The 13028-nt window shown below is 37.8% G+C and overlaps 2 protein-coding genes across 2 annotated transcripts in view; both read right to left on the bottom strand.

Moving 5' to 3' along the window:
* LOC134749434 (putative phosphatidate phosphatase) overlaps nucleotides 1-13028 on the bottom strand; it is a 136881-nt gene that overhangs the window by 83727 nt on the left and 40126 nt on the right. The gene's annotated exons all lie outside the window — the stretch shown is intronic.
* LOC134749367 (hillarin) overlaps nucleotides 1-13028 on the bottom strand; it is an 80209-nt gene that overhangs the window by 47614 nt on the left and 19567 nt on the right. Inside the window, exon 4 of the mRNA XM_063684287.1 lies at nucleotides 2883-3070. Coding sequence (XP_063540357.1) covers nucleotides 2883-3070 — 188 coding nt within the window. The remainder of the gene's footprint in view (nucleotides 1-2882; nucleotides 3071-13028) is intronic.

A 13028-nucleotide genomic window follows, 5' to 3' on the forward strand; every position in this document is an offset into this window, starting at 1 on the left:
GTATTAGTGCTAGATTGAATTATATTATTGTAGTGACTAGATTTATTATTTTTAATTAAATTGTCATAACGAATTTTCATGTCATGTATAATTTTATTTATTGAGTCATAATTTGGGTGTGTATTACTAAATTCTATCATGTCGAATAATAAAGACTTATATAATTTCACATCTGTACTAATCCAAGACGAGTTACGCCTGTCACTTATCGTTCTCATGCGCAAAGGAAAACAGATCTCGAACTGATTAACTATAATATTAATTATAGAAGTCGCAAGTTCAATAGCGTTCGTGTTTTTGGCGAGTATGTAGTTCCAATCAACACTATGTATAGCCTCCGTAAAATTTGCCTGATTAATCTCAGAGAAAGACCTAGTGCATATTTTGAAGTTATTTATGTTAGATCTATTACGTAATAATCTTAATTCCCCTTTGATGGCGAGGTGGTCACTTAGATTCGTAGTAACTGGCTTCACGGTGACTGAACCCAGCGGCAAGTTTGAGTACAAGTGGTCCAAGCAAGTCGCTGTTGTAGCGGTAATTCGCGTAGGGAAATCCACTAAATTATCCAAACCCTGAGAACATAATATATCGGACCATTTTTTTATCTCGGCATTGCTATCACCTAAGCAGTTTACGTTAAAATCGCCCAAGATCACACACTGTAGTTCTAATTCATTAATCTTATTGAGCACCCGTTCAAAAACATCAAGAAAGTCGTTTATACAAATTAAGTTTGTTCTATATATGCATACTATAGATATACCAAAATCTACAAGATCAATAGCCGAGATTTCACAGTATCTTTCTATAGATAATTTCACTATATCTAAGTTTTCAATGCATTTCATGTAATCGCGCACGTATATACACGAACCACCGTGCAATGTATTATTTCTACAATAACACGAAACAAGCTTAAAGCCGTCTAACTGTACACTATTCAAATTCGCTTGTTGTAGCCAATGCTCGGTGATTCCCAAGATGTCACACTTAAGTTCTCCCTGTAGAAGCACTTCGAGACGCAATTTTTTATTCGCCAGTGCGGCAATATTTTGATGGCATACTGTGACCGCCTCACACTCGCTCGCATTCGTTGTAGATGCAGTTCGCTCCCCGTTGTGTTTACGACTGCTCGGTGCCGAGGTCGGGTGTGCGCCCGCGCAGGCCGGCGGCGGCGCAAGTGTCGGCGGGTCGCGCGCCACGCGCCCCACCAGTTCGGCGTCGAAACCACTCCGATATTTTTACACCGGGCGGCCACGTAGTTGGTGCATATACGAGCTCATGCAGTCGCTCCGAAAAACCTATAATAAAAGCTGCGTGTTTATCAGTCTTAATATCTCGTTTTTCAACAGTGATTTCGTTCATCGGTAGTCGTTCACTTAAGTATTTCGTAACATTTTGAACGGTAGTTTCCGGTCTAAATGACCAAGCCTGCACGTATTTTTGACGCTCCACAGTTTGGAGGTCATCGTCTTTTTTTCCCGCACCAGTAATTATTGGCCGGGGTTTATTGTTTCGCTTGTAGGTGATATGTTTCCATTCATTAGGATTGGTGTTACTGTCATCGTCGTTGGATCCATGACTAGTCGCTTTCGAAAGAGCAAGAGTTGGGATCCCTGGTGGTGTAGACATACTGGGTCCTGGAAGGCTGGTCTCATCACGCATCGCATTCGTTGAAGTCTCGGTTAGGATCGCTGGCACTGGGGCCCCACCTTGTTGTATCGACTCCTTGTGGGCGAGAATAGCGAGCGCGACGTTTGGTTTTGTCACCGCGCAGGTTGCCTCGGGTACTATCGGCTGCGCTCCGACGTCAGAGGTCAGTGATCGGCCAGTGGTTTTCGCGCTTGATTTTTTCGCTGCAGCTATCGCGAACGTTTTGAGTCTAGCTTGACGCACCGGGCGCTGCAGCGCTACCGGGGACGTATTCGAAATTGACTTACGTGTTTTTGTAGTGGTACCCTCCAGGTGATTTTTGAGTTGTTTTATCACTTCATTCTGATCCATAATTGTAATATTTTGCTCACTTATCTTCAACTCCAGCGCACTGGTTCTATCAACTAGTGACGTTATTGTCTTTTGTAACTCGCGAATCAAAGTTTCAAGCGCTTTTTGCGCCATTCTTACTATTTTAAATTTAATAATACGCTCGGGAGCAATGATACATGCAGGGCTATCAACTACCCACCTAAGTCAAGATATGTTATAGGCGTTCCAAAATTGAAGCGCTTGTGACAAATTGTACAAGTTGCCTAGCTCCCGCTCACCGAAAGAGAAAGACAAGCTCATGTTTAACAACGAGTAGGTATGACAAAGATGAATGGAAATGGAATGGAATGTAATGCTAAAATTGCGAAAATTAATCAAATTTTTTGTTTTCCTTATGTATGAGTATAGCCTATCTATAGTTATATAATATAATTGTAGCTACTCGTACGGCAACCCTGCTCAACCGTAATGCGAGCATCACTAAAATGCCTATTTTCGACTAGATTTAAACTTTGGACTATATATAGACTTGACTAAATGTTTCACCTAGACCTAATTAGCTTTCACAACATCAATGTATACCTTCCTATTCGTACTAACTCCTATCCTAAACCTTTGTCAAAAACAAAAAGGTCAGGTTCAACTTCGTTTACCTAACAGTTCTAACGTAATATTTGGCATAAAGGCCTATGCACAAATAATACGTGTGCGTAAACAAGCACGTGCCCGTTGTATTATTATAGATAGGTATACGAGACGGCACACCGCTTGCGTGACGTGTGCGGGTACGGCTTCAACATTCTTGCGCACACGCACGGGCACGTCCACCCACAGGCAGCCGGTATGCTCTGGCCTTAAGCTTTGTATGTCCCGTTTTTTAACGAATCACTTACCAAATAGCAGTCGATGGGTTTCTCTTTCGGGCGATGGTACGCCTTCTGCAGCTCGGTCTGTTTGAGCGCATGCGCGATGTGCAGCGCGCTGGCGTCAAACCGGCCATATTGGTAGTCGGGCGTGTCGCGCAACTCACGCGCGGGCGACGCGTGCACGCTGCTGCCGTTCGTCGCGCGTGTGGGGGATACTGCGAACAATGCCATATGATACAAATACAGGACTGATAGTCGTGTATATCACGCAGGTAATGCGAACTCGCTACTGCCGATTGCCACGCGAGTGGATGATATTGTGAATTTTATTATAAGTACATGACAGTTTAAAGGCATTGTACTAGTGTATTTACATTTGTACTATATGTCTAAATTAACATATTACTAGTAACTATACGTTACTGCCTGCAACATAAATATGTGTCGCACGGAATTGCATAAATACCATGTAAGCAATAATAGTCTATAAATAACTAATGTTTAGATTTACTTGCTCTCTTTTTATACTTGACTACCGATACTATAACACATCTACGTTATTCATTAAATAAAACTATGAAAACGGATTATATCGCGTATATTGAATTTATAATACATCCCGACGTTTCGAACCCTTTACAGCGTTCGTGGTCAACGGGTGACTTAGGAAGAATTACAAAGTGCAAAAATACCCACATACTAAAAATAATGAACTATCATAGACTATAAACGTAAGTTTGGTTTTACTTAAACAACTCCATTCGGGTCTCCGTCCCAACTTATCTGACATTAAATAAAAATAATATTATTTATTTAAATATTCACTTTAAAATACTAACATTTTATCGTCTTTCTTCTCCACGAAATGGAGCTTTCCGGGAGAAAATGTACGAGTTGGGTATACTTTAGGATCACACCATCATCCTGACTTGGGATCAATTTTATTATGAAGTAGAAAACAGCTTGAGAATATCATAGTCAATGCACTATGCATTGTAGGTATCTGCGATAACAACTTACAAGGGTATGCTAAATTTCGGCTCAATCGAATTGATTCAATATCTATTAGATAGATAGATAGAGTTTAGACGAAGAAAAGTCTGCAACGATTTTGATAGCACACGCATCAGTGCATGTGTTATTTGAAACGTCAAACTTCTATGAAATTATGACGTATATAAATAACACTTGCACTGCGTATGCTATCAAAATCGTTGCAGACTTTTCTAGGTTTAACTCTAGTATCTAACATGTAGATCAAATAAAAGCTTATAAAAAGGATGATGTTTTTATCGTGTGATATACCTCGATGATTGTACTAGCCCGCAGGGAATACGTTCCAACCAGACCGTTTCCACATGGTTTCCACAAGGAGGCCAATTCTATTTTCACAATTTATTATGGATTCATCTTATTTTGATACGACTTTGAATCAGCGTGCGCCGCTACACCAATCAGCGTGAGCCGAACGCTGATTGGTCCACACGTTGCGATCATTTCTCATAAGGCAACTCGCTCGCACTATATTATATGGCGTGAGATGCCAGATGACACGACTCAAGGTCTTATAAAAATAAAATCAAAACATTGGGATCAAGCAAAGCAAGACATAGACCTGTGAGACCATACTTTTAAATGGTGTGGACATTTTAGTATAGTAGTGTAGTGTTAAGTAACTTTAAATAGTTGTAATGTATAAGTAGCCTTGAGACCCTATTTTGCATGAATAACCACTATAACCAGCCTTAAAAGTGTAGTTTTTATTTCTTATTAATTATTTTTGTATGTGTTCCTATTTTTGACGGGTGAATATATATTTTTCCTAAGTCTCCGGTCGATCACGAACGCTGTAAAGGGTTCAAAACATCGGGATATATTTTATGATACACGAGTAACTATCGCGGTACCCGAAAACAATATCAAAATCTTATCAAAAAGTTCAGACAGAATCGGCTTAATGAACGCTAACGGGCCGCGTAGCCGAGCGAATTGAAGCGATACGTACGCGGGCAGTAATTAGAAGTAAATTATCAGCTATCAGTGAAGCTAGATGCAAGTGCAACGTTAAAATTCTATCGGTTTACTACCGCATAATGTCCAAGTCCAGAAATCGAAGTTGTAGTCATTGTACAGTCACCTATATTTATCTTGTATAACGAAGCTTGTAAAAATATACAACACAAGAAATAAAACTATGAAAACGGATTATATCGCGTATATTTAATTTATAACACATCCCGGCGTTTCGAACCCTTTACAGCGTTCGTGGTCAACGGGTGACAGACGGGAGTTTTATGTCATGAGTAACTATCGCGGTAACCGAAGACAATATTATATACAACACAAGCTTATTTTTAGAGCCATAAAGGTATTGCAGGTAATTGTATCTACCTAGGGACTAAATTCCGCCATTGTAGCAAGAGCTATATGCTTCGGAAGGCCTTGATAAGTATTTTTAGAAAAATCACAAATAGGCACAGGTAACAAAGTGAAAACGACGTAACAGCAGCTTAGGTACCTATATATCCAAAACTAACTCGAATACCTTGGTTTAGGTGTGAATATAACACTTATTTTCGTTACTGCTACCTACTAGTATTTAGATAAAACCTACAAAATTGTTGACAGAGTCTTTTCTTCGGACGCTCGAGTCCTTTTGAATTGCGCTTAAGCCTTTGGCCGATTTTAGTATGCAAAATTACGTCATAGCGTTCTATGGGTAAAATACTCAATGAAGGACTCGACTCGGAAGTTTTAGCGCAGTGTCGTAAAAACGAGTCTTCAATTTTTTTTATATTATAAACTGATCGGCGATTGGCCCTAGTCACACCTGATGGAAAGTGAAGACAGGGCCTAAGATGGAGTTCACCGGTTCAGTAACAATATAATACAAGCGCCACTTTAACCATCCCAGTAACCCGGGGTTAACCTGTTAAACCTTGAGTTACCATGTTAGTTATATTTGACACTGGGTTAACGTTTTAACCGCTTCACCCCTGGTTAGTGTGATGGTGCTAGTGGCGCTAATCAAGAAAGAAAAAACTCAATACTCGTAGGACTAATTGTAACGTGTATAGAATTCCCATTTTAATTTACACCGCTGTCACAAATCTTTTAACTTGCCGTTAGTTTCAACTTAGTCTTCTAAGACAAAACCATATATGTAGCTAACCCATTATGATAATTAAAACCTGCCTGTTATATCCAGCTGCAGTCCACCTTGAACGTTACAGCTAATCATATGATAATGCATTAATCTAATCAGCCGTATAAGTAAATGAGATGAAAATGTTCGTATAGAACATAGAATATTGCAGTGTTTAGATTACTATGCAAATTTAGTTGTATCCCTTGCGCGTTGGATGCAAAATGATCAATAAAGTTGTCAATTAGATGATTATTTATGGGAGGTTAACGCCATCGCCATTCGACTAAGAGATAGCGCTGGTTATTGAAAAACCTTTGGTACCCAAGAGAAGGTAGAAGAAAGGCGAAGAAACCTATAATGAGATGGGGCGACGACATCGCGCAGGTAGCTGGCCGTACCTGGAGCAGAGTGGCAACGGACCGGAGAGAGGGAGAAGGTTGGAGGAGGCCTTTGCCGAAGGGCAAGCAGGCAGGGAATTCAAAAGATGGGAGATAATAGAGAGATAATGTGCAACTATTCCTTGTTCAGTAAATAAAGGCTATTTTATTTTTTATTTTATTATTGAAAAACCGCAGGATAAATACATAATATATCTTACGAAAAATACAGTTACTTAGATTGGAATTTCATTACAAATAGGTTTCTCGTGAATTTCATACTAAATATCATCTTCAGTGGCTCTATGTGGCGTGGCATATTGAAATCTGAAGTGTCTAGGCAGATAAATATTGGATAAAATCGCCGTAGGTACTACTTATGCACATATTTAATTAATTGTGGAGGTGCGTAGGGAATCTGGTTCTGGCTGAAAAACAGCGCTGAAGTGTCACCCATTATGGGCGGGCATTTTCAGCATCATGCTGACGCCAAAACCGTTTGCCACATTATTTAGAAAAATATATATATTAAAGATTTATAAGGTATATTTAATATTATTAGAATAGTTTATTTAAATTAGGTTAGTTTGTATTCTGTACCTACTTTTTTGTGGCAATAAAGCATTTTTCATTTCATTTCATTTCATAATAAAATGAAATGGTTTTAATTTGCCATATAATAATGAAATAATACTATGAAAACGGATTATATCGCGTAAGTATATTGAATTTATAATACATCCCGACTCTGCGAACCCTTTACAGCGTTCGTGGTCAACGGGTGACTGGGGTTTTCATAGTTTTATTTCATGAGTAACTATCGCGGTAACCGAAGACAATATTTTGCCATATAATACTTATTAGCTTTGCCAGGGCACTAAAATTGTCCTATACTTCGGTGAATGAATGGGCAATGGGAAACTCCTAATAAATACCTGATTTGTATTCAATCCTTGTATGTAAGGTTTATAGTCTATTCGTGATATTATCTCCGTCATAAAAATGTCAAACGCTTTGCAGTTTTAATGGTTTGAGTGGGTATAAGGTAAGGTAAAGTATAAGGTTTATACGTTTATTTAGTAGGAATAGTACATTACGATACAAGTGCGAAGAATAGAAAATTCGCAACGAGTGGCGATAAATTAAAACACGACCGAAGGGAGTTGCGAATTCCCTATTCGTACATGTATCGTAAAAAGTTTTACAGTACTTATGTACCTATATATGGCTTTTTAAATTTTCGACAAAGTTGCGTAATGAGCTTATTAAAGTATATGTACTGCAAATGTAATTTTAAAGGCCTGACTTTGATCTGCGTGCAATGATGATAATGATTGATAAAAAAAAAACAATCCTATGTTCTTTCCCGAGCATCTAACAGACAAACGGCGCAATTCGAACAATGTTTATAAGATGTCACACCAATACGATACCAATCTGTCAGCATTAAATGTGTCCGTTTTGGTTGAAGAAATGTCACTGTTGACACTGACAGATCAGTATCGTGTCGGTGTGACATCATATAAGAATTTTTCAAATTGGGTCGATAGTTACTTTCGCATTTATGTATGTATGATATTATTAAGTAGGGATCGAGACCAAAGATGATGAGAAGGATGATGAGCATTTCAACAAACCTATAATTTCAATAAACAATAAGATTATAAAATTCCGCACACATTTCAAGAATGAAAACTAGTAAAATGAGGTACAGCGGTCATCCGCAACCTTTCGGCCATATTGGCATTTCAAGTAAGACCTAATTGTCACTGTCATAGGGCCGACATTCCAGCGAGCAGCCGGTCGTAGGAATGGTGCCAATGACCCTATCGATATCCATAACTTACACACTATTTCACTGGGTAAACTTATCCGCATGCCGGTTTAAAGTAGTCTATTAAGAAACTGTTTGTTTGGTTGCGAAAGAATTGGAGGGAGTTTGTTGAATGTGTATTTTCAGAATTGTGGGTTATATTTATCAGAACACATAACTAACTTCATGCATTCACTTATTTTATCTGCTGAAAATAAACATCAGGCAATTTTTTTTGGTGTTGGTACCATAGTAAAAGTTGTTCAATATGGCCTATTTTTAAATATCATGTCGGTGGCAAACATACGGTTTAACATTTAAAACTTTCGCGTTTTGAACATGAAATATTTATACCCAAGTCTATTGCGAATTTATTTTGTTACTGTTCTTTCAAATGCCGAAAATCCCCAAAAAAAGTGTCCCTTTTGCATGGGTTTACAGAGTGTCTTTTTGACCCTTTGCCTATGATGCCTGATGCCAGATGATACCTAATCAATGGGGCAAATGTATATATCGAAGGCAGGGTCGAAACACACTGTATCTCATGCAAAAAGGTCACTTTTATGGGAATTCCCGGGATGTGAAAGATGCGGCTACAATATGTATGATATGATAGTTGTCTTCGTGAATTGAATGACACTCCAAAATAACTAAACACGAAACTGTTGCAATTTGAGCCTGAAACGAACCAGCAAATATCGCAAGCAGTCCAAAATTATAATACGCTTATGGCAGTTGGCGCATTTTTGTCCATTGCTCAAATGATCCAAATAGGGCTTTAACGACTTGCGCAAGTCGACTCGCAATTTCAACTTGTCATAAAACAGCCTATGTCACCAGTAAATGTATGTCACTTACGACCTTTGTCGTCGGAGTGGAGAGGTAAATGTGGAGCTGCAATGTGCGAATTGCTTAGCGTACGCCAAATATGTGCGTGTAGGAGAAATACGCGTTTATCCTTATATATGTATGGTTAATCTAATAAAATAGGTATAACTAAGTCTAATACTACAACTATGGTCCAGAAGTTCAATAGGTTCAATTAAGTATGAACAGTAACGTTCTTTTTCTCTGGGATTGTTTATCGTTCACCATTTACCGTATACCTTTACCACAGTGAAGTATAAGTAAAAGCTACCATTAAATCCCATATTCCATAACCTTTCCATAAGCTTTCGTGGGTCACCAGCCCCTTAAGTTGCCACTTATGCTGTAGCTACAACAAAACTTTCCCTTTCCTCTCCTCAACCTTTAGCTAGCTTCTCGTTGTTAATTGAGGTTTCTACAAACCCTGACACTTGCCAAGTCTCCCACAATCCTGCCAAAACACCAAAAATCCTGACATATCAGGGGAAAACCTGACGTGAGGCAACCCTATTCACAACTTTATTGACTATGTAAGTTAATGGCAGGAAGGTGTAAACTGTAAAGCACCCGGTCCAGCTTGCGCCTGCGTTACATAAGTCTTCGCGCATGCGCGTGCGTGGCTTGCGCAAGACACGCAGTTTCATGCGTCTAAATAACTTGGCCGACATTGCTACACATCAGCATTTTTCGCGCAATTTGTCACATTTGATGATGATGAGGATTAAATTTTTATTTCATGTCATTTTGTAATCAAGTTAGTATGTTTATAATATTGTTTTCGGTTACCGAGATAGAAATTCATAAAATAAAACATAACACTATTTAAGCGGATTATATCGCGTATGTACCTAATGAATTTAAAATACATCCCGTTTCGAAACCCTTTACAGCGTTAACTTTTTATATCGTTTAATTATACATAGTGTGTTTTGTTACAAAAATTGTAGAGGCCGTCTATGTTTAGTTTTCACACCAATCCCTGCTAAGTCACTGCCAAGTTGTTGTCATGCATTGTGCAGAAGATATATTTGAAACCTTAATAATAACACGTCCCAACTTTCAGTATTCTCAACTTTTGATAAGGACATTCTTAAATTTGGCATTCTGGATTTACAGTAAGGTCGTGTTAATATATTTTTGTACGACAATCTTATTTTGGAAAGTCTAGGATTAAGTGAGTATAAAGTATTTTGTCTAACAATAAATTGCTTGAAAAGCACTAAAGGTTTTCCTGGAATTGGTCACAATTTCGCTTCCTAAAGCTTACAAAGTTTCACTACGCTTTGTAGACATGTTACTTTGTAGGCAAACAATTAGCTGCTTTCATAGAAACAAGCATGACGCTTTGCATTGACTCTCACACGTACAGGAAATTCGCGAGAACCGGACACCGTGTTCTTAACAACTCGAAACAAAGATATCTTAACCTTTCATAATATGTGTGTGGTGGTCAAAAATCCTGGGATTAAACCTCGGTTGGGCTGCATAGAGAGGAAAAATCGTTTTCGAAAACAAAATGCAAAAAGATGACTGAAAATAAGACGAAAATTAAAATATAATTTTCCATGAAACATTATATATGTAACTTCAAACGATTATCCTTTAAGGCGGTTCCCTGAGCCAGAAGGCGAAAAATCTCCTTATATGATCATGTTTTTCTAAGAGGCGTTGATATTCGTAGACGTGGGAATATGGAAATATGTAGTTCTTGACTATATTATCTTTAATATCATAGCTTCCGATACACGAATTATGACACTTCGCTCGATACAATTAATTCCCAAAGTAACCTCTAACTCGGACTTTTAATCCAACTTTACTCGGTTATTTATCATGTGATACTATAAACAAAAAAAGAAGAAAAAACAATCTTAACTTAAATAGTAATTTCATAGCTTTCGAATTTCGATATTGTAGGGTAACGTTTATAAAATAAATAAAAATCGACAAAATTCGATCAAAATTGACACTTGGCGCGCATGATCTTTCCCGTTCTTTCTTGCGAAATGTGACAGAGACAGCGGCAAACCGATGGAACGGCCTTAAATGTATTCAACAGCCATAATATTGTTTTTACATAACTGCAAGTTTCTTGGCACTACATATTTATTAACACACCGTTAATATTATTAACGATTCAAATCGATAATTCGTATAAATACTTTCAAATTTAATGTTTTAATGTTTAGGTTTACATAAATTTAATTAAGGAAACTGTAAATCTACATGTTTGTTTCTTAATAAATAAAATAATACTCGTAGAAAAGATCTGGGGGCGTAGCAAATATGAAAATCGTTGATAGAAAACGCGAATTGAAACTTAAAATTAATAATGTATGGAAATAGTCTCGTGACTTTTCGCAGCATGTCATCCCAATACATTCTTTACTGTTCGTTTGGCGTTTGTCGATGTACGGTTGTCATCTCTAGGCTTGGCTTTAAATTTTGCTGTTCGAAAAAAAAAACGAATCTCTGGTGAGGTGAGGTCATAATTTTTTATTTTTTTATTTTTTTAGGAAACAAACAGTCACATACAGCTAAGTTTAAACTTACAGATATACAATAAGACCTATAGTTCCATTAATTATAACATACTGATATTGATAACAAGTAGAAACAGGGCTTGTTCGGTACTGACTATAATGGCGGTAGATCATCCATAATCCACTAGAAATATTCGAATTTATCCTTAATATCGCATAAGCTACAATGATGTCGTTAAAAGGGTCCATAGCACTATACAAATCCAATCGCCAATTCCGTTACACGAATACGTTTTGTCAGGGTCCCAGGTCCGAAGTAGGTACTTACCTGAGCTTTAGGTCACTGGGCTGGTCGTAGGAATGCGGCCGGCTGTTTTGCAACAAGTTCTCCCCTCCCACTATAACTTAGCCTTCTCTTTCACACGGCCGAACGTGCCCGAAGGCTTTCGCGTCTTCTTCGGAAGTCCGACCGGATTCTTGCGAACGTTTGTGTTTGAGTTTGCGCAGATTTGTGGCTATTTTTATTTCGTGTAACGGGGCTGACGGCCATACGGTTTGCTATCTTGCGTTATGCTGTGGAAGTATTATAATTAAAGTAACATGCATAATGTGATGCCATGAATTTATGCATTGAAAGTTTATGATTTTATTCCGTTTTTACACAATAAATGGTAACTCCCTATTCTGTTTTTGACAAATTGGTAGATAGGTATAGGGTGGTATAGGGAATATTAGGCAAAACTCTGCGTAGAGGGCGTCACTAGTACCACAGGGCCTGCCGCGAAACATTAAAATTAGTGATGTACCGACTATTGATTTGGCCGACTAGCCGACTAATCGGCGCTCGGATGGCCGATTAGTCGGCCGACTAGTCGGCTAGTCGGCCAAATTCATAAATCATTTTCTCTCTTCAAAGTTTGCATTCGGATAGTCACTGCAGCAGCTTTGTCTAAGTTCGGATGCTTTGAGAAACATTTGTTTGAAAAACAAAGTGACGCACTTTAGCTTTTCGCGCGCAATTTTTGTACATTTGATTTAATAAATGAAATGCACAATATATGTAACATGATAATACGGCAACAAATATCCAAATAAAAAATATTTTGTTCAAATACAGACTTCATGCATGAAGCCTTTTTGAGCATTTTGAGCAAAGTAGACTTTCCTTAAGTGTCCCGCGTTAGTTGTAATTTAATTACAGATGTTTGAAAAAAATTGAAATAAAAAAAACAAGGTGCTGTACATAATAAACGTTTGCAATTGTAACCAACTATATAATATTGTACGGACTGCGACGACATACATTACTTCGACAATACCTAGGTTTGCCCTAGTTATGTATACGTAAACATTGTTTTTTACTTCGACATTGTTAATTTATTTATTAATATTTTTCGTTTAAAATTTTGCTTCATAAATTGCTGTTTTAATTTTAAGTTTTACGAAAGAAAACAAAAAAACAATCTTTTTACGAAAGCATTTTGT

This window comes from Cydia strobilella, chromosome 18, assembly GCF_947568885.1.
Source record: "Cydia strobilella chromosome 18, ilCydStro3.1, whole genome shotgun sequence".
Classification (NCBI taxonomy): domain Eukaryota; kingdom Metazoa; phylum Arthropoda; class Insecta; order Lepidoptera; family Tortricidae; genus Cydia; species Cydia strobilella.